Here is a 24,399-nt window from a genome sequence, read left to right as displayed (position 1 = left end):
TGCCTCAAGCGCACGGACAGGACACAGCTGTTCGGCGGCAGATCCCGCACCAAAACGTGCAAGTTGTAGCGGGCGGTTGTGCCCCTCCGACAAAATCACCTTTGGAACAAAATCTATATTCGGCCAAAGGGAAACCCCAGAGTTGTCGGGGTGCCAACGAAAACAGGAGTCTGCCACGGACAAAGCCTGGAGCTCACTCACCCGCTTCGCAGAGGCCATCGCCAGAAGGAATGCCGTCTTTATTGACAGCCATTTAAGGTCAACCTGCGACAGAGGCTCAAATGGAGAGGATCGCAACGCCTCCAGCACCAGGGACAGGTCCCAGGCCAGGGCAACAGACCGGGTCGGCGGATGCAAACGCCGAGCACCCTTTAGAAAAAGGGAAATATCTTGGTTACGGCCAACCGAGAAACCATTCCACCCCACATGCCCACAAGAAATTGCGGCAATGTATACCTTCAGGGTAGATGGAGAGCGCCCCTGGCCAAGTAGCTCCTGCAGGAATGCGAGCACCGTTGACACAGCACAATGTACTGGATCCTCCCCGCTTTTGCGACACCAGGCGTCAAACAGTTTCCACTTGCAGGAATACAGAAGACGGGTAGACCGGGCACGAGCATTGCTTATTGTGTTCCCAATCTCCCCGGCGTACTTCGAGAAGGTCAGGCCGGGCCCTGCAGCGGCCATACCCAGAGCTTCAGGCGCTCGGGATTGGGGTGCAGAATCTGACCCCCTAGTTGAGAGAGGAGATCCCGCCTGGGGGGGAAAGGTCTCGCTGTGCCGCAGCAGAGCCTGCGCAGCAAAGGAAACCATGTCCTCCCTGGCCAAAACGGGGCCACAAGCAGGAGACTGTGGCCCTCCTGAAAGACCCTGAGAAGCGTCTGATGAATCAGGGGGAATGGGGGAAATGCATAAAGCATCGTCCTCGGCCAGTCGTGAGCCAGTGCGTCCTGACCCAGTGGGCTGGCCCTGTCTGCCAGCGAGAACCACTGAAGGCAGTGTGTCGCGTCGCGGGAGGCAAAAAGATCCACCTGTGCCCTGCCGAAGGCCTCCCAAATGTCCCTCACCACCTCCGGGTGAAGCTGCCAGTCCCCCGGCAGCGGCCGATGGCGAGACAGAAAGTCCGCGGACACATTCCAAACCCCCGGAATGTGAACAGCGCTCAGACTGGCAAGGCGCGGGGTAGCCCAAGTCAGGACCCGTTGTGCAATCCTGAACAGGGTCACCGACCCAGTGCCGCCCTGGTGATTTATGTGAAAAACCACACTGGTGTTGTCGGACCGTACCATGACATGACGGCCGCGCAGGTGTGGCAAGAAATGGCGCAGCGCTAGCTCGACAGCCAAGAACTCCAGCACATTGATGTGCAGCCTGCTCTGCCTCTGGGACCATGACCCTTGCACCATCCGTGCCTGCCATGTCGCACCCCAGCCTAGGAGGGATGCGTCGGTGTACACAACCTCCCGTCTGGAAGGAAGAGGCCCCAGCGGAACGCCCTGTGTCATAAAGGCCTCGTTCCGCCACCTGCATAGAGACACCCGGCATTGGGGAGATACGGGTAGCCGCTGCCGCCTGTGATACTGACGTGTGGGGTCCAGGTGTAGGCTGTTGAGCCACATCTGAAGGGGGCGCAAAGACAGCAGCCCCAGAGGAACCACCGTTGCGGCCGCAGTCAGCTTGCCCAAGAGGCTTAGGAACAAGACGTAGGGAAGAGAACTCCCCTGTCGAAAGTCCCGCAACATTCCCAAAATATCGTCCACCCGCTTGGGCGAAGGGCGTGCAGTCGCTGTATGGGAGTCGAGGACCATGCCGAGGAAAGTTGCTACCTGTGACGGCACAAGGCAACTCTTTGCCAAGTTCACCTGCAGCCCCAAGTTGGCCATGTGCCTGAGCACAGTCTCTGTATCTTGAAGCGCCTGCTCGTGGCTGGGCGCACAAATGAGCCAGTCGTCCAGATAGGGCAGAATCCGCAACCCCTGGGCCTGCAAGGGGGACAAGGCTGCAGCGACGCACCTTGTAAACACTCGAGGGGACAGAGATAACCCGAATGGCAGGACCCTGAACTGGAAGTGTTCTCCCCGGAAAGCAAAGCGGAGAAACTTCCAATGTGGCGGTGCAATGGGGACATGAAAATATGCATCCTTCAAGTCTACTGTTGTGAACCAGTCGCCTGGGGAGATCGCCTGGAGCACTTGTCTGACCGCCAACATTCTGAAAGGGAGTACCTTTAAAAACATATTTAGACCCCTGAGGTCCAGAACTGGGCGTAAACCGCCCGTCTTCTTGGGTACTAAAAAATAACGGGAATAAAAGCCCCCTGGATCCAGCAGGGGGTCCACAGGAACTATCGCCCCCTTGTCCAGCAAGGTGCAAATCTCCTGAGAGAGCGCCTGCGCCTTGGCCGAATCCTGAATAACTGTCATTCGGATCCGACCAGGAACAGGAGGCCGGCGGCGGAACTGCAGACGATACCCTTCGGACAGCGTGGCCAGCACCCAAATATCTGGGGAGTGAGCCGTCCAGTACTCCAGCTGTCCTGGGGAAAAATGTCCTACCGCCGGCCCTGTGGCCTCATCTGGAGGCCCCTCGACCCCGCCCGGGTTTGTGGGGGCCACGGCCGGGCTGTGAGGAACGGGACGCACGGGACGGACGAAATCCAAATCTTGGGGCCTGTTGAAAGTCTGAGTCATGATGGGGCGGTGGTGTGTATCTCCGTGAAGGAACGGGAGGGGCGGCCTGAGCCGGTCGATGAGACCCCCGCCTATGAAGCCCCGCCAACTGTTGCCGTGTACGGCAAGCCTGGGCCGTGCGCTCTAGAGCCTCCAGGGCGGCCGGGCCAAATAGTTCTCCGGGAAGAACTGGAACACCCCTCAAGGTCTTCCTACTGGCCTCAGAGAGCGGAGACTGTGCCAGCCATACTTGGCGGCGAGCTTGCACTAATGTAGAGAGCAGTCGCCCTAGTTCCCTTGACATGAGGGCAAAAGCCTGCAAGGAGGCATCAACCAGCCCATGTGTTGGGTGGTCCACTGGCACCGTCTCAAGGGAAACTGACAGGCCAAGCATTAAATGAGACAATGAGTTCCCAATGCGACCCATACGAGCTCCCATGTCGTACGCCTTACACAGAAGGTCGTCTGTAACCCGGCACTGTGGTCGTGGACACCGGGCATTAGTCCGTAAAGTCTCCTCTGGGCGGACGATGAGGGAGGCAATAGCTGGCTCCACTGCCGGCATATGTCCCAGGCCAAGCTTCTGAGGATCCTGCATCAGTGCCAAAACCCTGCCATCTGAAGTAGGCCTCGAAAATGCCTTTGGGTCTGTCCAACAGGCATGCAGTTCCTTAATGTACTCCTCCGAGGGAGGAACTGCAAAGTGGGACGCTGCAGCCTGGCGCCGAAAGAAGGCGCTCGAGGGTGCCGCCTCATCCCGCGGAACATCCAGCTTTAAGCGGGAAAGTGCCGTCTGCAAAGCCGCTGTGACAGTGTCATCACTGTCGGCCTGAGAGCCGGCAGAGGCCAGTGAGCCAGATTCTGAAACTCTGGAGCTCAGAAGGTCAGAATCCAGCTGAAACTGCGTGTCTGAAGCAGCCACAGATATGACGTCATCATATACTGAGGCTGTGCCATGCCCCTCATGCCGTTGTGCCACCACACGACTGGCATCAGTCTGGAGAGTCTGGATAACTGTCCGCATTTGGGCCAGTTCAGATGTTAGCGTGCTCACTTGAGCCGCTAACTTCCCGGGGCCCTTCTTTTTCTTAAATGGGGGGCCGCCTTGAGTAGCCGTGGACGGCCGCTTGAGGCCCCCAGTCTGGCCAGCTGGTAACTGACTCTGAGGCGCCACAGACAACCAGTCTGAAGCGTCCTCGAAAGCCGCCAAGCGCGCCACGCGCACAGACCGGGGCATAACCGAACAGTTGGAGCAAGCATCATCGGAGAGTGCCTCCCGAAGATGATCCACTCCAAGACAAGCAGGGCAGAGATCATGCCCATCGTCAGGCTGCAGCGGTGCCAGGCAGGACCGGCAGCACAGGGACTCCAGCATGATAAAACCGGAGCCAATAGAGTCGGGTCGAGCGGAACGCCACTAGCGACTCTAAGATGTAAAACCTCTTACCTACCCCGGTAAGAGGGCAGCGGGGTCAGGTCGAGCAGTGAACGCCACTAATGACCCGCTATGTGAATGAGACGTGCGGGATCAGACTGAGCTGAGCACGCCACTAATGACCCAATGTAAACACAAAACCAGCTACATGTAACCACCAGGTCGAGCCGAAAACGCCACCGCTGGTGTGTAACTGGCTGAAAACAAAGTAGTTCAAAACTAATGACCCGAACACGGCTATAGTTAGAACTTAAGAGCCGCGCGGCTGTATCAGTAAACCAAACAACCGGCTTTAGCTCACGGATAAACACAGAACCGGTACAATTGTACGGTTCAAATTCAACAAAAAACTACCGAGCGCACGGCTACGGCGAAATGCATTAAAGGGGTACTTACCAGTCGTAGAAAACAACGTAAATATACCTCCTATTGCAACAGGTCCGACACGCTTGTGCAGCCCCAGGAGGGCGAGCGAACTCGCTGCACCGACTGTACCACAGTCACAGGGCTAACAGGCTACAAGCGGCAAAACGAACCAACTTTGTGGGAAAACAGCAATATTAGCCGAACAACCACGTATACAACCTGCATGCGAGAAGGTGAAAAGGGATTGAGCTCCCGGTGTCACGTGACTATATAGACTCACGTGAGCCACCGGGGGGTCAAAGGTGACTTTTTTGTTATTAATTCTCGACCTGTGTATGCGCAAGGATGATCATCCAGTGCTTTATGCACCGCCTCTGGCGGTCAGTAGGGATGAAATAGAACTATAGTTGTAAGTCTGTGATAAACAGATTTTCTTTTTATGAATTTTTGGAGGAAAGAAATCTAAAATTAAGAGGACGCTAGAGAGCCATTTTCTGAGATAATGACTTGATATGCATGTTGTATTCAGCTCCCAAAACTGAACGCACGCTTTATTGGCTCCATTCAATCAAAAAGTTTTCTGGTTTTTTTTTACATATAGAATTTGTACATCTTCAGAAAAATACAATTGTTGAACATTTACTGTGACCACACTCTATATTGACTAGAATACAGGCCAGGCTCCCACTGGCCCCATGTAAATAGATTTTGAGATGGTGCTAGAGAATATGTGTTCTTTAAACTGCCTCCACTTGCATGTTGTGTTACCCTCAGAGGTTTTTTAAAATCATTAATGTGATTTAAATAAATCTAAAAGTATAATTTACATGCCATTTCTATTCATTGTTCCAGGCTTGATAACTTTGACTATTTCCCCCATGTACATACATTTTAAGTTGGAAAGTATGAACCAAACATGCCAACGCTATGTTAAAAATCTTGAATAAAGCATTCATTGTATGATTATAGTGTCATTCATAACCCTCATTGCCTCCGTTTTTCCAGGATTTAGAGCAGGAGGGCCAGGTTGTGCTGGTGGGGGCGCATGGAGCTCGCTGGGTCCTGCAACGGCACGCTCAGCCCTGGCTCATCACCCTCAACACGGGCCAGTGGAACAGGACGTCCCCCGACGACTTGAACATCGGGCCACCGAAGCACGTCATTCCATTCATCAAGAAGAAACGTCCCGCAACCAGCGACAGCGATGAGAAGCCCAGTGCCAAACGACCAGCTCTGGACACCTGCAGGGACAGAGACGACCAACCAGAGGAGCAGCTGAAGGGAGCAGAGGAGGTACGGATTGGGACTGTAGATGTCGCAGATAATCATAAGAATATCAGTACAAGTTGTACACAACGCTAAGTGCTATACAATCATTCAAATACATTAAAATCACAATACAAATCTATCACATCACAATCAAAAAATCACAAAACCCACATGAATAATCAGTTTAAATCTAAGCCGATAGGAGACTTTATGTGCAGACACACAACACAGCATTCAGTTTTCTAAAAGTATCCCAAAAAAATCCCCAATAACTGCCAATAAAAACTGATGGTAACACATGAGTACTCTAGTTTAATTTAACGCAGTAGTTTTCCAGGGAAGTCGAAAAGTTACTTAACAAGTTACTTTTAAATCGAAAGTTACATATGTAACTATGGTTCTATGAATCCCTACTGACCGCCAGAGGGCGGTGCTGAAGCACTGAATGTTCCCTTCGCACATGCGCAGTTCGAGCAGTTATACCAAATGAGTCACACCTGTGACCCTGGATGGCACCCAGAGGTAATATATTCCGCCGCCATCCATCACTCCGTTCTCAGAATCTTCTCGCGAAACCGCAAAGATTCGGAGTGACAGAGCGCCTCTGGCGGTCATCCGGGATTCATAGAACCGTAGTTACATATGTAACTTTCGTTCTATTTCATCCCTACTGACCGCCAGAGGGCGGTGCTGAAGCACTGAATGACATAATACCAGTTATGTCACGAAGAATTCGAAGCGAATACCTCACTGAGAAGGACCCGGGAATTCCTGGAGAACCACACCAAGAGGATGTGGAGCAGCCACAATGACGCTGTAGAATCTGGCGAAAGTGCCCGGCCCAGTCCAAGATGCAGCCTTGCATATAGTTCCCAATGGAACGCCCTTCATGGCGGCTCAGGAAGTGGAGACGCCTCTGGTGGAATGAGCCCTCACGCCAGGCGGTGGGGGGAGTCCTGCCACACCGTAAGCACGGCGAATCACATCGACAACCCAATGCGAAAGACGCTGTCTGGATAGTGGACAGCCCTTCTTAGCACCACCGTAGCATACGAACAGCTAGACTGAGCGCCTTATGTGTGCAGTTGACACAATATAGGCCTGCAATGCCCTCACTGGGCACAATGACCGGAGCCTGTCCCTGCCTTCTCCAGCTGGAGGCTCATACCGAGCCAAACTCAAAGGCCGGTTGCAATGAGCGCGGGACAACACCTTGGGCACAAACGTCGGATTCGGCCATAAGGTGACACCGGAGTCATCCGAGCTCCATCTGAGACATGTGGGACTGACCGAAAGGGCATGTAACTCACTGACTCTTTTCGCAGAGACCATGGCCAACAAGAATGCAGTCTTCCCAGACAGCCATTTAATGTCCGCCTGTGCCAAGGGTTCAAATGGAGGTTGGCAGAGGGAATCTAACACCACTGACAAGTCCCATATTGGGGCACGTGGAGCAACGGAGGGCCGCAACCTACGAGCTCCCCGTAAAAAAAGTGTCCCCACTGTACGATTGTTGACCAAACCATGATTACAAGATATGGCAGCAACACATACTATCAGGGTCGACAGGGACCGGCCATCATCAAGGAGAGATTGGAGAAACTCCAAGATAAGAGGCACCGAACAGGACACCGGGTCCTCACCGTGGGCAGAACACCACTGGGAAAACAGCTTCCACCTGTTCTCATGCTGCTGACGAGTAGAGGCAGCCCTGGCATTCAGAAGCGTTTGTTTAACCGCATCGGCGAGGCCAGTTAGCTGTGGCACGGACCCGCCAACGGCCAAACCCACAGCTGGAGGCGTTGAGGGTTCGGATGCCAAATCTGACCCCTCAACTGAGACAGTAGATCTCTCCTGGCCAGAACCATGGCTTTGCCGGCCAGCACGGGGCTATCAGCAATAGCCTGTGACCCTCTGGGAGGACCCTCTGTAGGGTTGGCCAAATCAGTGGAAGGGGAGGAAACGCGTACAAAAGGCCCTGAGGCCATGCGTGTGCCAGCGCATCCTGGCCTAAAGAGCCCGGCGCCCTTGTGAGGGAGAACCATAGCCGGCAGTGGGTCGACTCTTCTGAGGCGAACAAATCTACTTGCACCTGACCAAAAAGGCCCCAAATCGTGTGCACCACCTCGGGGTGGAGGGACCACTCTCCCGGAAGGGGTTGCTGCCGTGAAAGAAAGTCTGCCACAGAATTGCTTTCTTCCGGCAGATACACAGCTCTCAGTGTGGACAGACGAGGCGCAGCCCATCTCAACAGATTGCGAGACACCTCGAGGAGCCGAGCCGATCCGACACCTGTGATGTGATAAACCGTGGAGGTGTTGTCTGACCAAACTAGAATATGTTTCCCTCTCAGGTGTGGCAGGAAATGCCTGAGAGCCAGATGAACAGCACGCAGTTCTAAAACATTGATGTGATCCAAGCGATCCCTCTGAGACCACATCCCTTGGACCATCCTGTGCTGCCATACCACACCCCATCCTGTGGTGCAGGAGTCGGTGGTAATCACCTCCCTGGGACACACCACCAAGCCCATGGGGACCCCTCTCGCCAAGTACTGCCTGTCCCTCCAAGGGGCCAGTGCATGCAAGCACTGCCACGTCACCCGAAGCGTTCGCCTTCGGTGCCGTGTAGCGTCCAGGTGGAAACTGTTCAGCCACCGCTGCAGAGGACGCAATGACAGGAGGCTGAGAGGCACAATGCGTGTAACGGAGGTCAGCTTCCCCACAAGTTGAAGAAACTCGATGAAAGGGTACCGACTGCCAGGCCCGAAACGAGAGACCATATTTTGAATGTTGTCCAGTCGACGAAGTGATGGACGAGCCTTCATCGACACAGTATTTAACTCTATTCCCAGAAATGTGGCCCTCTGGGATGAGACCAGGTTGCTCTTCCCCAGCTGAAGCCCAGCTGCGTCACATGAGCCAGCAGGCGAGCTGTATCCCGGATGACTTGCGCTCGGGATGGAGCGCAAATTAGCCAGTCGTCCAGATATGGTAGGACTTTCAGTCAGTTGGCCTGCAAAGGCGCAAGGGCTGCTTTCACACATCGTGTGAACACTCTCGGGGAAAGGGAGAGTCCGAATGGGAGCACCCGGAATTGCCATGGCTGCCTAGATAGGCAAACCTGAGAAACTGCCGATGTTGAGGTGCAATGGGCACGTGGAAGTAGGCATCTTCGAGATCTACAGACGTGAACCACTCCCCGTCTGTGAGTGACTGAAGAACCTCTCCTGTGGTGAGAATGTGGAATGGCAACACCTTCAGGAAATGGTTGAGTCCCCTGAGATCCAAAACGGGACGAAATCCGCCCGTCTTTTTGGGCACGAGAAAATACGTGGAGTAGTAGCCTCCGGGTTGCAACAGATGGCACCCTTGGCCAGGAGGACGGATAGCTCCTGGGTCAATGCTTGAGCTTTTGCCGGGTCGCTGATCATAGTCATCTTCACCCGGATGTGTGGCCGGCGTCGGAATTGCAGTCGATACCCATGGGTCCGACGCATGAGCAGCCCAATAGCTGAGCTGCTGATTGGAAAAATATCCGCCGGCCGGCCTGAATGTTTCAGTTTCGTGCCCCTCGGCCCCTAGGGGCCCTGGGGGGGCGGCGGCCAGTACCCGAAGGTCTTGGCTGGTGTCCCGGTTGACGTGGGGTGCTGCGAAAACCCCTGTCAGGACCCTCTGGGGGGTAGCGTACCCCACCAGACCAACTCCGTGAAGGTGACTGAAAACTAGGGCCAGCCGTCTGGCGTCTCACAGACCGAGGGGTGGGCTCCGCTCTGTTGAGGCCAGAAAGTTGCTGCCTGGTCTGTCGGGCGAAAGCAGTCCAAGGCAGCGGAACCAAACAACTCTCCGGGCTGCACGGGCACACTGCGGAGGGTCCTACGGCACGTCTCAGTGAGGGGAGACTGAGCAAGCCAGATCTGTCGACGGGCTTGAACAAGGTAAGACATAACTCTGCCTAGTTCCCTCGTCATAAGCGCAAAAGCCTGTAGCGCTGTGTCACAAAACATATTTGCAGCAGTATCAGCGGCATTACTCCCTTGAAGGGAGGAAGAAAGCGCCAGCATCACATGAGCCAGTGAATTGCCTAAGCGACCAGCCCGCGCACCAGAATTATATGCCTTGGTCACCAAGTCGTCAGTCACCCGACATTGGGACCGAGGACATCTAACGTCCTGGCGTAATGCCTCTTCAGGGGAAACAATGAGAGACGCAATGGCGGATTCAACAGCAGGCATGCGATCCAGACCGGCTGGATTATGCATAGCGGCCAGAACCCCCGAAAAACGCTCAGATCTCTCCAGCAGGCATGCATCTCTTTAAGATACTCCGTGGACGGCGGCACGACAAAAGGCGTAGAAGCACGTCCCCGCCTGAAAAAAGCACTGGCGAAATCTCCACCTGGAGAAGCCCCAGGGCTTTACGCAGGACATCCTGCATGGGGCTATCGCCTGAGCCACTAAAACTTCGAGCAGAGTCATAAGAACCATCCCCAGAACCATGGAAGAATGGTGCCCCCTCCTCATCTCTAAAATGAGAGGCAGATTCTGCCACGGAGAGAACATCGTCCTCCGGAGCAAGAGTAGGCATGGATCGGTAAGGAAATCCAGCCTCAGCAGCAGGGGAATCCACGCGATGAGCCTGCAACATGGACTTCATTGCTTCTAATTCAGCCGATAGCTGCTCCACTCTGGATGTCAGGCCTCGATCTGACTTGGCCTTCTTTTTTGCAGGACCGTCAGTGCCTGCGGGCTCAGAGAGGCGTTTTGAGCGTCTGGTAGGGGGCGCTCTGCCAGAGGGCGGGAGGTCATTGTCACCAGTCAAGGTCAACTCTGCCAACCTCGACACTCTAACCGTCTGAGGCATATAACTGCAGTTCATGCATGGGTCATCCGAAAGCGCCTCCCTCAGGTGGTCAGGGCCAAAGCACGTCGGACAAAGGTCATGACCATCATCAACATGAAGTGCCAACCCACAGTTCACTCAAGAATGGGAGCCATCCATGATCTGGCACCAAATTCAGCGTGTACCAAAGCCAGGAGCGGGGGCGCGAACGCTGCCGTCACCGATTTGGGCCACACGTTAATAAAAACACCGGTAAATAACAGGCAGTATCAAGCCGGTACAAAACCCAACACTGGGAGCGGGGGCGTGAACGCTGCCGTCACCAATTTAGGGCAAATAAACTAAGGTAGGGGCGCAACCAGCGGCCCTAAACCCCAGAGAGAAAACAAAACTAAACGTTGTGTACAGCTAACGCTCAAAGAGGCTTAAACTTACACAACCGCTAACACCGTTAGCAATAGTACAGCCTGTCTAAGACGGCAAAATGACGGGAGAGGGTGCGCGAACGCTGCCTTCACCAATGAGGAAAACGCACAGACCAAAATGACTAACACCGTTAGCTCAATAGCACAGCTGTGATCAGAAACAGCTGATCAGAAACGTAACGTGACTGTGGGAGAGGGTGCGCGAACGCGGCCTTCACCAAACAGAAACAACGCACAAACCAAAATGACTAACACCGTTAGCAATAGTACAGCCTGTTGAAGATGGCAAAACGTACCTAAAATGACGGGAGAGGGTGCGCGAACGCGGCCCTCACCAGAAACAACGCGAAAACAAAGCTACTAACACCGTTAGCGATAGCACTGATGCGATCAGACAACGTTATGTGGCGTGGGAGAAGGTGCGCGTACGCCTGCCTTCGCCAACAATCCACTGCAAAGTAACACAAATAACAGTTTAAGAAATACCTATAAATCTCAGCGAAAAATAAATCGTTGCAGTCCTCGGAGGGCGAAATCCGAAGCTCCAACCACAAGGTAGTAGGACTTCAAGCGACTGAAAAGTCAAGTTTTTTTAATACGAACCGCACGCGAGAAGATTCTGAGAACGGAGTGATGGATGGCGGTGGAATATATTACCTCTGGGTGCCATCCAGGGTCACGGGTGTGACTCATTTGGTAGAACTACTCGAACTGCGCATGTGCGAAGGGAACATTCAGTGCTTCAGCACCGCCCTCTGGCGGTCAGTAGGGATGAAATAGAACTACCTGATGACTTCAGTCTCATCTGAGTTCAGCTGGAGAAAGTTGTCTGAAGTCCGCACTCTAAGACCCCATGTAGAGATTATCAAGCGATCTGAGTTTCATCGTACGTGCATTTCCACCGTGAGAGAAAGAATCTAAATATATCACATGGTATGATTTTTCAATCATTTATTTGTATGTTATTGCTGAAAATGAGTATTTGAACACCTGAGAAAATCAGTGTTAATATTTGGTACAGAAGCCTTTGTTTACAATGACAGAGGTCAAACGTAGTTCTTGACCAGGTTTGCACACACTGCAGCTGCACACAGATCTTCTCTAGATGTTTAATCCATGTTTCACTGTCGTCCGTGACAACTGCTGTTCTGATTTTGGGCTTTACAAAATAAGTTGAAACTCTGTGTCGCTGAGCAACACAGAGTTTCAGCTCCCTCCAAAGATTTTCGATTGGATTTATGTCTGGAGACAGGCTAGGCCACTCCAGAACCTTTTACCGTATTTTCCGGACTATAAGTCGCACCGGAGTATATGTATAAGTATATAAGAATAGATATAAGTATATGTCGCACCCCGGCCAAAACTATGAAAAGAGGTGCGACTTGTAGTCCGGAAATTACAGTATATGCTTCTTACTCCTTGAAGTAGTTGGAGTCTGACTGACTGTGGGGTGGACAGGGGTCTTTATGCAGCTAACGAGCTCAAACCGGTGCTGCTAATTTAGATGAATAAGTGGAGCAGAGGTGGACTTTTTAAAGACAGACTAACAGGTCATGGAGATGCAGAATTCTTACTGATTGGCAGGTGTTCAAATACTTATTTGCAGCAATAGTAAACAAATTAATCATTTAAAAATCATACAATGGGATTTCCAGATCTTTAGTTTTTTCGATTCTGTCTCTCGCAGTGGAAATGGAGCTGCGATGAAAATGTCAGACCCTCCAACACTGTTGATCTGAGTGTTGTATCTGTGAGTTCAGAAAGTGATCATGGAATAATGAATTAAGATTGGACATTGTGTCATCCTTACTACAGGTGGACACAGGACCAGAGGACCAGATGGAGACGGGAGAAGGAGCAGAGGACAAGAAGAATGCACAAGAGAGAAATCTACAACCCGAAGAAACGGAAGGAGAAGGGAGGAGTCCACTTCCAGAGGAGCAGAGTGAGAAGACTGGAGCCAAAGTACAAGAGCAGGAGAAACGACCTGAGCGGGAGAAACGACCTGAGCAGGAGGAAGGACCTGAGCAGGAGGAAGGACCTGAGCAGGAGAAACGACCGGAGCAGGAGAAACGACCTGAGCAGGAGAAACGACCTGAGCAGGAGGAAGGCCCTGAGCAGGAGGAAGGACCTGAGCAGGAGGAAGGACCTGAGCAGGAGGAAGGACCTGAGCAGGAGGAAGGACCTGAGCAGGAGAAACGACCTGTGCATGAGAAACGACCTGAGCAGGAGGAAGGACCTGAGCAGGAGAAACGACCTGAGCAGGAGAAACGACCTGAGCAGGAGAAACGACCTGAGCAGGAGAAACGACCTGAGCAGGAGAAACGACCTGAGCAGGAGAAACGACATGAGCAGGAGAAACGACATGAGCAGGAGAAACGACATGAGCAGGAGAAACGACATGAGCAGGAGAAAGGACATGAGCAGGAGAAAGGACATGAGCAGGAGAAAGGACATGAGCAGGAGAAACAACCTGAGCTTGAGAAACAAGAGCAGGAGATTGAGGAGAAGGAAGGAAGATGGGACACACCGTCTCGCTGTACGAGTCCTCTTGAAGTGTCTCCAGTGTAAGTGCTGAGCTGATGAAGAGGCTGTTGTCTTTGTCCTGCTGTAGGTCCGGGCCTGTCCCAGAGGATTTGACTAAACCTCATGTTCTAGTATCATCACTGTTCAGCTCTTGACACAATGTTTGTTGTGACATTTGGGACATGTTTAAGTCGATGTGATCCCATATGTGACCCACTGTAAACACAAACACATGACCCACATGTGACCCACTGTAAACGCAAACACATGACCCACATGTGACCCACTGTAAACGCAAACACATGACCCACATGTGACCCACTGTAAATGCAAACACATGACCCACATGTGACCCACTGTAAACGCAAACACATGACCCACATGTGACCCACTGTAAATGCAAACACATGACCCACATATGACCCACTGTAAACACAAACACATGACCCACATGTGACCCACTGTAAACGCAAACATATGACCCACATATGACCCACTGTAAACACAAACACATGACCCACATGTGACCCACTGTAAACGCAAACACATGACCCACATGTGACCCACTGTAAATGCAAACACATGACCCACATGTGACCCACTGTAAACACAAACACATGACCCACATATGACCCACTGTAAACACAAACACATGACCCACATGTGACCCACTGTAAACGCAAACATATGACCCACATATGACCCACTGTAAACACAAACACATGACCCACATGTGACCCACTGTAAACGCAAACACATGACCCACATGTGACCCACTGTAAATGCAAACACATGACCCACATGTGACCCACTGTAAACACAAACACATGACCCACATATGACCCACTGTAAACACAAACACATGACCCACATGTGACCCACTGTAAATGCAAACACATGACCCACATATGACCCACTGTAAACACAAACACATGACCCACATGTGACCCACTGTAAATGCAAACACATGACCCACATGTGACCCACTGTAAACGCAAACGTTTTGTATTTTTTCCTGAGTGAGAAATAGAGTCTGAGGACAGGGGACGCTGGGACGGTTTAAATTCCCCACGTCTTTTAATGCACTGGAGCCCAGGCTTTAGAGCAGTTTTGAGCCAGTGTAAAACACGGTTGCTTGGTAACAGTTATAGAATTATAGAATTTCTTAGTATGATGTCATGACTGAAAAAGAATGAACTTATCTTGTGTTTTAGCAAAATGAGTTGTCCAACCTGGCATAGGTACCTTAAGTTAAGGTTTAATGTGATTAAAAATGTTGAATGAAAAAAACCACTTGTGGTATACGATTGTTTTGTAAAAGTGTAATTGTGTGTTTATGTATATATGTATATGTATTCGTGTGGATTTATATGTCTGTGTGTGCAGAGAATGTCCTGGTGAAAACGTGAGCTTCGTGGCCCGGCCCTGGAGGATGGTGGATGGGAAGCTGAACAGGCTGGTGTGTAAGGGCATGCTGGAGGCCATGCTCTACCACGTCATGTCTGTGCCCGGCGTCACTCAGGAGGCCCTGCTCCTGCACTACAGGACTGTGCTGCAGCCCCTGGCCACGCTGGAGCTACTTCAGGTACACACGCACACGCACACGCACACACACACACACACAAATTAATTAAATTCTAACTATAATTTGTGGCTTCTCCGCAGAGACTGTTAAAGGTATCGAAATAATTTTTGATGCCAACACCATTTTCACAAAATGTTAGCTTTTTTGGGCCAATGTCGTAGGAGGAGTTTTGAAAAGTACAAAAAAAATTAAAACTCCTGAATCATGCTTGCAAAATTTGATCCAATATGGCCGACATTTGGTTGGGCGGACAGCTCTGCAGTCATAATATTTTTTACTTCTGCAGCAAATGTCATGATTCTACAATCAGATTTTGCTTTTGCCATTTTCTATCTTGCAATGCATCATTTGTCCATTGGGGGCACTGATGCACAAATGTTCAGATGCGGTAATGAACTTAAGAAAAATGAAATGGCCAGAATGTAGAACGGCACGATTTTTAGAGGTTGGCAAAACGAGTTTAGTGCGCATGTTTACAATGATAATGTTTGTTTTTCCCTCGACTAATTAGTCATCACGGGATGTGCACGAGTGCGTTTTTGAGTGTTCCGAAGCGGGCAAGTGCTTTGCGCTTGATTTTGTGGGCACTTGGTGCACACTTACCCGGCCGTGCTTTGCATAGGCCTTATGAGATCATTAGACGTCTCGCCAGCTCGTGGCATTCGGGCGTAATAATGCATAATATTTGTCCTTTAAAGGTAGATGTCATGGAATTAGACATACACCCGATGCTATTCCTTAACACATAGAGAACACAATTCAACTTAGAATATGAAACGACACAGAAAGATCAGACATTTGTGTGGCATGCATGGGAGAAAACGCGGGGACTGTGTCAGCCAAGCCGTTGTAAGGAGCCTGGCTGACCCTCCTGCGTCTCACCCCCGCGTCTCACCCCGTTTTTCCCCATGCTGGTTGGTTTTATTAGATATTCTGGAATAGGCGGGTCACATTTCTCATTGGTCAGCCTCACATCAAGGCACTTGGTATTTTTCCGTAGAGATCAAGCCTTGGGTAAACATTACCCAGACTCGTCTGGGTTATCACCCCCCCTAGGGTAAACATTCTTTGGCCCATCTTTACGACCCCTTCACAAATGCAGTTTGTCACACACCCGTTCTTCTCTTAGACTAATGATGCAGATAAAATATCACTATTATGCAGATAAAATACATCACAGAAATATAATCATATATTCACATTTTATCACATTTCCCTCCTGTTTATCAAAGCATTAGTCACTGTATCATATGCCAAACACATTACTCATTTCAGTTTTCAACATGTCTTTCATATTGTTGTTAAAATGACACTTTTACACTTAAAAAATAATGCACATTTCTCAAACATTGAACACACTTCTTTTCTCTCGGCCCACAACATTTCTACTGCATTACTGTCCTAAATTTTGAGTCAGATTGGTCAATCTCTGTAATTTGACGAACAGACAATTTATCTTGTCTATAATTTGTGCGGTGTGATGGGAAATATAGAAGTACAAGCGGAAAGCCCTTAAACCCGCTGCTCTGTGGTCAGTCAGTTTGACTCGTCAGGGACCTCTGGACACCCCAATAGAATCAAATACGTAGTATCAGGTGCTACTGGAACCAGATTGTCCTCTAACCTCTCGACCTTGACCCTGCGGTATGGTTCTGGGTGATGCTGGTCTTTGTTATGACCATGGCTGGCCACAAAAGGGATACATAGGCACAACGTCCCACAAGTGTCCCCACATCACCATACGTCCTCTCTTGGTTTCTTAAGAGACCTCCTCCCGCTGCTCGCTTTGCTCACACCTATGACACATATGAACTGGTACATTTCCCATCTCAATTCATAATCTCATTAACATTACATGTAGTTATGTTGTAGCAGATAAAAAAGAACTCTCTTAGTTAGTGCAAACAACTGTGGCTGTATAATATGCCATTGTGTTTCTTCAGCCTCTGTCATGTCAATTATACATTGTACATTATCACACATCATGCATTTCATAACCTTTCAAGTTGATCACTTATTTTCTTCCCTCTATTCCAGGTCTGTGTATGTTTCATTTCCCGGTATACACAGTTGTGTATGTTGATCGATTGTCCCGATTGTCCCGATTGTCCCGATTGTCCGGTGCATAATACAGGTGTTCAGCACCCATATTACCGTCATCACTGTGATGATGATAACTGTTGATTCTTTTTCCACAGAGTATGGTACTCTGCGCACCGTAGCCTCTGGCTCTCGTTCATCGTAGCAGAGTATCGTACTCTACCGTAGACTCTGGACAAAACTCATACAAACGAAGTCCTACGTCTGCGATGTTATGGATCTGCCGCTGTGTTGTCCAGACATTTCTCTCACTTTCCCATGAGAGCACCCATGTTCTCGTCCCTCCAATGGTCAGTGTGAGGACGACACGGTGTGGCTCCGTCCACTTTGCTCGTCCACCTGGCTCGTCTCTGTAAACACCACATCTCCAACACGCTCTCTGCTGCGGTGATAAACAAAGTCTTTTCGACAATTCAGTGCATTTCAAACAGTTTTCTTGTTTACAATTTTTTTTAGTAATTATTGATTCGGAATATTTGTTTACACGTACATATCCCCCCTTTTTGAGATATGGAATTCCCATTTCTCAAACTTCTACATAATTCTACATTTAACCAAAATTCAATAATCCAGATAGTTTACAACGTTCACTAATCCAAGATGTAATCAAGGAAGAGATGGAATTGCGTCTGTCACTCCACTCCGCAATGTCACCTCTTGACCTTTCACAGTTCAGTGGTCACATCCCTGGCTGAGCCCCCCCCTCCACGGCGCTGGGCCCCCACCCTGTGTGTCTGTAATCCGACACTGCCTCTGCGATCTGTAACTTGTAAATCTGTTTTATCACCATTTGTTTCAAACTCCAAATGTTTCAAACTCTAAATGTTTCAAACTCTAAAAGTTTCAAACTCTAAAAGTTTGGTCTCCACGTTTGCGCGCGTATGTGTGTGTGTGTGTGTGCAATACATCAAACAATACTAATTATCTCAATAATTCCCCCGTTGAGCTGGCCATAAGGGTCAGTTCACAACTTAGAATTTTTAACATCAAATTTCACATCTCCTCTGTGCGTGTGGCCTGAATAATGTCACCCATCTAATGTAATATGTGCTAATCTTCTATATGTGCTTCAGGTGAGTTTCAAACTCAATCTCTCACACCTGCTCATGTGGTGCTTTACAAACATTGTGTATTAGTTTGTTCTAACAAGTCTATATGTGTATAAAAATCAAAATGATTCTAAACCTTCCCCTGGTTATAGTTTTCACTATCTTCAGGTAATCTGCGGGTCTCGTAATGTATTCTTCTGCATTACACTCCTCCCCCCGGGTCCGTCCTGACTCCGTCCTGAGTCCTGTCCAGATTCTTTGCCAGTCAATAGCCCCTGTTATCTCTGGCTATCTTTATGACCCATATCCTCCCATGTCCCCCCACTTCTGCATCAATTGCCTTAGTTAATGACACACAGTCATGTCTTTCCTGGGAGGGCATTTGACGTCACTATTTAACTTATTCCCTGCTTACGTCTACATGCAATACGAGGTTTCCTCATGATAATACAAATAAATAAGTTACTGATATAACTTTTACTATCACTTTACTTACTGCCCGTTCTACTCCTATGTCCAAAAACATCAGTAGTCACTCATTTACCCATATTATCACTTCCCAGGCCTGTGCCTGTATTTGATCCTAAATTTAAAAACACTTCTGTCTTTTCGTCCTGTACTTTCATCTAGTCATGCATTATGGTTACATAATAAGTCCAAAAGATAATTTTGTCAAGTCCAAAAATAAAACAAAACAAAACGTGGCTTTGTTTGGTGCACACAAAAAACACAATACCGTAAAAACACAACTTTTGTCTTCTATGTCGGGGACAGGAAGTGTCCTGTCTGTGATCACATTCCCCAAAAAATTGGCCATCTATAAAAATCTGAATTCATCTTCATCTCTTATCAAGTTTAATACAATCTTTATAATTGACTGTTGTCAATCAAACAAAACCCTAAATTTGTTGAAATACAGAGCTCTCAAATACTAAAATTTAAAACCAGCTGGGTTTAATTCCTAATTTCATCAGTTCAGAGTGTCCTCTGAGCTGCTTTCCCCTCTCCTGCCTTGTTGACCCCCCTTATCTCCCCCTCTCTGCCACGTCATCTGAGCACGCTGGAAGTCTCCCTCCAAAATCCTCTTATGACTTTTCCTTTGTCTTTTTACAGTTTGGGGTGATAATTCTGGCATTATGTGGTATCGGTTGTCTGAGAGAAATGCTACTTGCTTTACAGTCACGTCATATCTCAAGCTTCTAGTAGAATTTCTTATTGATTTTCCACCGGAGATAATGCTAGGTGTTTAAAGATTCACCCGTGACTGCAAATTTTAGATCTCTCAGAATAACGCCTTGTGACCCTTGTATGATTAATTGTGATTCTCACACTCGTTAGTGAATCACTTATTAATCCTCATTCACACATTCACACTTCTCTCTTACTTACTTCGCTCGTGCACAGCGCTTACATTCACACATATTTCCTCAGTAATATTAAACTGGGTATTTCCTCAGTAATACCTAAACTGCGTATTTCCTCAGTAATATGAAACTGGGTATTTCCTCAGTAATACCTAAACTGCGTATTTCCTCAGTAATATGAAACTGGGTATTTCCTCAGTAATACCTAAACTGCCTTGCTTATGTGAGAAACTTATCTCGTCCATAAGTCTACAATATTTTTCCAGTAAATATCAAACTAATGCATAAAAACGTTTTATGGCTAACTCTTTTTCACACACAAAATTTTTGTCTGACCTTCTTTGTCGCCTGTGTTCTCCTGCTGCTTCGAAACGACGCGCTCTCCTCGCGGAGACTGAGGTGCGATGGGCGGCCACGGGAAAAGTGGACTTCTTTCAGCTGTGCACAGACTTCACCGATTCACCCGTCAATCTCCGCGAAGGGGCTGCTTGTCATCCGGCTCGAAGGACCAGAAAATGTCATGGAATTAGACATACACCCGATGCTATTCCTTAACACATAGAGAACACAATTCAACTTAGAATATGAAACGACACAGAAACATCAGACATTTGTGTGGCATGCATGGGAGAAAACGCGGGGACTGTGTCAGCCAGGCCGTTGTAAGGAGCCTGGCTGACCCTCCTGCGTCTCACCCCCGCGTCTCACACCGTTTTTCCCCATGCTGGTTGGTTTTATTAGATATTCTGGAATAGGCGGGTCACATTTCTCATTGGTCAGCCTCACATCAAGGCACTTGGTATTTTTCCGTAGAGATCAAGCCTTGGGTAAACATTACCCAGACTCGTCTGGGTTATCACCCCCCCTAGGGTAAACTTCCTTTGGCCCATCTTTACGACCCCTTCACAAACAAATGCAGTTTGTCACACACCCGTTCTTCTCTTAGACTAATGATGCAGATAAAATATCACTATTATGCAGATAAAATACATCACAGAAATATAATCATATATTCACATTTTATCACATACTGTAATTTAATTTTTTTTTTACTGTTTTTAAGACACATATATATTATATCATGTTCCACACTTGTTCCTCACTGTCCTTCTAAATTCCCAGTATCCAAATGATTCACCATGATGAGTTAAGAAGCATGTTTCACAACTTTCAGAGCCCAGAACAGACTTTTACCCTCACAACAACTAGCATGCTAACTGCGCACGGGCATTACTGATTCTAACCCTAACACAGTCTCTGTTGTCTACTTTCACTGGTGTGTAACCAAAACCTTAACACTCCACTAAAGATTGTATTATGTTTACATGTCACGCGCTGCTCTTGTGTGATGCTAGCATATTAAAAGTGTTAAATCTAACTCATGTGCCATTGCTGTGTCTGTGTGCAGGCCCTCATAGACCTGGGCTGTGTGAAGAGGAAGACGCTGGTGAAATGTCCCAAAGCCTCTCTGTTCTCACGCCCTACCACAACCGGGCTCTCCACACCCACCAGCGGGACCGGCCAGCCCGACCTGGTGTACTACGAGCCCACTGTGGGTTGTGTGCTGCGCCTCAGCCAGGTCCTGCCACACGAGCGCCATTGGAACTCTGAGACCCCCTGACCGAGCCTGCTCCTCTGAGACCCCCTGACAGAGCCTGCTCCTCTGAGACCCCCTGACAGAGCCTGCTCCCCTGAGACCCCCTGACAGAGCCTGCTCCTGTGAGACCCCCTGACAGAGCCTGCTCCTCTGAGACCCCCTGACAGAGCCTGCTCCTCTGAGACCCCCTGACAGAGCCTGCTCCTCTGAGACCCCCTGACAGAGCCTGCTCCTGTGAGACCCCCTGACAGAGCCTGCTCCTCTGAGACCCCCTGACCGAGCCTGCTCCTGTGAGACCCCCTGACAGAGCCTGCTCCTGTGAGACAGAGCCTGCTCCCCTGAGACCCCCTGACAGAGCCTGCTCCTGTGAGACCCCCTGACAGAGCCTGCTCCTGTGAGACCCCCTGACAGAGCCTGCTCCTGTGAGACCCCCTGACAGAGCCTGCTCCTCTGAGACCCCCTGACAGAGCCTGCTCCTGTGAGACCCCCTGACAGAGCCTGCTCCTGTGAGACCCCCTGACAGAGCCTGCTCCTCTGAGACCCCCTGACAGAGCCTGCTCCTCTGAGACCCCCTGACAGAGCCTGCTCCTGTGAGACCCCCTGACAGAGCCTGCTCCTGTGAGACCCCCTGACATTGTGGATGTTTCCCAGTAATAATGCTAAAATGGCAGGAAACATTTTAAGCTTTTTCAAGTACTTAAAAAGTGGCTATGCTCATATCTCATGTTTGAGTTTTCTGATTTTTGTGTTGTAAATAAATAAAATATATTTTAAGTTGTTTGGATCTCTTTGCTGTCCATAATTATATAGTTTAAGGGTTTTGTTGGAAATAAAAAACAATACCTGGTTCAAACATTGCCCTTTCAAATGGAATGACTTCTAACACTAATGTGACACATGAAGTGGTTTAAATTATGCCTTTAAAGGTGCACTATGTAAGTTTTACACTAGGGAATCTGTCTCATGAGAATGTCACTTCTATGCCTTTGCCTTTTAGACCACATGAAATCTCTGTTTATTTTAAACCAGGCAACACTTTAAGACAAAAACCTTAAGGACAAGATGCCAATACTAAAACAGAGCAATGTAGTTTATTCTATCCAATGCAGTGAAGAAAATTGTAAAGAGCTGTACATAAGAGAAACTAAACAGCCACAAGAGGCTTTATCAGCACAGGAGACACTCGAGCTGAGGACCACAGAGCGCCGTGCATCTTCATCTTAAAGCCACTAACCACTCTATCAAAGACAGTGAGGTGAAGATTCTAAGCAGGAGAAAAGATGGTTTTAAAGAGGCAATCTTTGTTATAAAGAGAATCTCCCCTTAAAAAGTAACGGTGGTTTAACATTCAACCTTGTACATAATAGTGTGTTGAAACCCTGGAGCGACGCCCAGGGCATTCTGATGCTGATCAGGTACTCAGTGAAGAGGGAGCGAAAGTCTGTTTACAATATGATAATGATATACCATTAAAGGGCTGATAATAAGCAAAGAGTAGTTTCAAGTGAAACCATGAATACGAAAGTTACGACTGTAACTATGGTTCTATGAATCCCGGATGACCGCAAGAGGCCTCCAGCACCAGGGACAGGTCCAATGCCGGGACACAGAACGGGCGCGCGGACGCAAACGCCGGGCACCCTTTAGAAAAAGGGAAATATCTTGGTTACGGCCAACCGAGAAACCGTCCCACCCCACATGCCAACAAGAGATTGCAGAAATGTATACCTTCAGGGTAGATGGAGTAGCTCCTGCAGGAAAGCGAGCACCGTTGACACAGCACAATGCACTGGGTCCTCACTGCTTTTGCGACACCAGGTGTCAAACAGTTTCCAGTTTGATGTATGTGAAAAACCACACTGGTGTTGTCGACCCGTACCATGACATGACGGCCGCGCAGGTGTTGCAAGAAATGACGCAGCGCTAGCTCGACAGCCAAGAACTCCAGCACATTGATGTGCAGCCTGTTCTGCCTCTGGGACCATGACCCTTGCACCATCCATTTGGCGAAGGAAATCGAGGATCATGCCGAGGAACGTTGCTACCTGTGACAGCACCAGGCAGCTCTTTGCTAAGTTCACCCGCAGCCCCAAGTTGGCCACGTGCCTGAGCACAGTCTCTGCATCTTGAAGCGCCTGCTCGTGGCTGGGAGCACAAATGAGCCAGTCGTCCAGATAGGGCAGAATCCGCAACCCCTGGGCCTGCAAGAGGGACAAGGCTGCAGTGACGCACCTTTTAAATACTCGAGGGGACAGAGATAACCCGAATGGCAGGACCCTGAACTCCCCGGAAAGCAAAGCGGAAACTTCAAATGTGGTGGTGGAATGGGGACATGAAAATATGCATCCTTCAAGTTCACTGTTGTCTCTCTCACCTGGAGAAGCCTGGCAGCTCTGTGAGGATTCTGCTTTTTGATCCCTCCAGCGCCTGCTCCTGAGGGACAAGCTGGACACGGCTGGTGTGGAGTATGACCTGGCAGAGTGGATCCTGGACTACCTCACAGACCGACCCCAGTTTGTGAGAGCCCGGAACTGTGTGTCTGACACTCGGACCTGCAGTGTGGGGGCGCCCCAGGGCACCGTCCTCTTTTCACCCTTTACACTGCAGACCTCAGACACGACACGGACAGCTGTGTCCTGCAGAAGTTCTCTGATGACTCTGCCATCATCGGACTCATCACGGACGACGATGATGTGGAGTACAGAGGACTGGCGCAGGACTTTGTGGACTGGTGTCAGCGGAACCACCTCCTCATCAACGCGGGGAAGACCATGGAGATGGTGGTGGATTTCCGCAGACGCCACCCCACTGCCCCCTCACCAGTGAACATCCAGGGACGGGACATTGAGAGAGTGGACTCATACAAGTACCTGGGTGTTCATCTGAACCACAAACTGGACTGGACTCATAACACAGACGCACTGTACAGGATGAGCCAGAGTCGGCTCTACCTCCTGAGGAGACTCAGGTCTTTTGGAGTGACAGGGCCACTCCTGAAGACCTTCTACGACTCTGTGGTGGCATCGGCTCCTGTATGGTGTGGCCTGCTGGAGCAGCAGCATCACAGAGAGGGAGAGGAAGAGGCTGGACAGAGTCATCTGTCCTGGGCTGTGCTCTGGACTCGGTGCAGGAGGTGGGGGACAGGAGGGTCCTGGCTAGATTCACATCTATGC

At 49.6% G+C, this 24,399-nt stretch overlaps 2 protein-coding genes across 2 annotated transcripts in view; one reads left to right on the top strand and one right to left on the bottom strand.

The window, feature by feature from the left end:
- LOC140378307 (general transcription factor 3C polypeptide 1) overlaps positions 1-21,879 on the top strand; it is a 56,954-nt gene extending 35,075 nt beyond the window's left edge. Inside the window, exons 37-40 of the mRNA XM_072464093.1 lie at positions 5,476-5,784; positions 12,821-13,572; positions 14,918-15,116; positions 21,038-21,879. Coding sequence (XP_072320194.1) covers positions 5,476-5,784; positions 12,821-13,572; positions 14,918-15,116; positions 21,038-21,250 — 1,473 coding nt within the window. The 3' untranslated portion in view covers positions 21,251-21,879. The remainder of the gene's footprint in view (positions 1-5,475; positions 5,785-12,820; positions 13,573-14,917; positions 15,117-21,037) is intronic.
- LOC140377270 (uncharacterized) lies at positions 663-4,044 on the bottom strand. The gene is made up of 2 exons (XM_072462617.1): positions 2,793-4,044; positions 663-2,761 (listed from the first exon to the last, which is right to left on the bottom strand). Exons 1-2 carry the CDS (start codon positions 4,042-4,044, stop codon positions 663-665), a joined length of 3,351 nt encoding a protein of 1,116 aa, XP_072318718.1.
- Positions 21,880-24,399: the final 2,520 nt, after the last annotated feature.

Source organism: Eucyclogobius newberryi, unplaced genomic scaffold (genome assembly GCF_026437365.1).
Source record: "Eucyclogobius newberryi isolate DKJ021-1_F unplaced genomic scaffold, fEucNew1.0.hap1 SCAF_4, whole genome shotgun sequence".
Taxonomy (NCBI): domain Eukaryota; kingdom Metazoa; phylum Chordata; class Actinopteri; order Gobiiformes; family Gobiidae; genus Eucyclogobius; species Eucyclogobius newberryi.
Note: the sequence above shows the minus strand (reverse complement) of the source record. Positions and strands in the feature narration are given on the sequence as shown.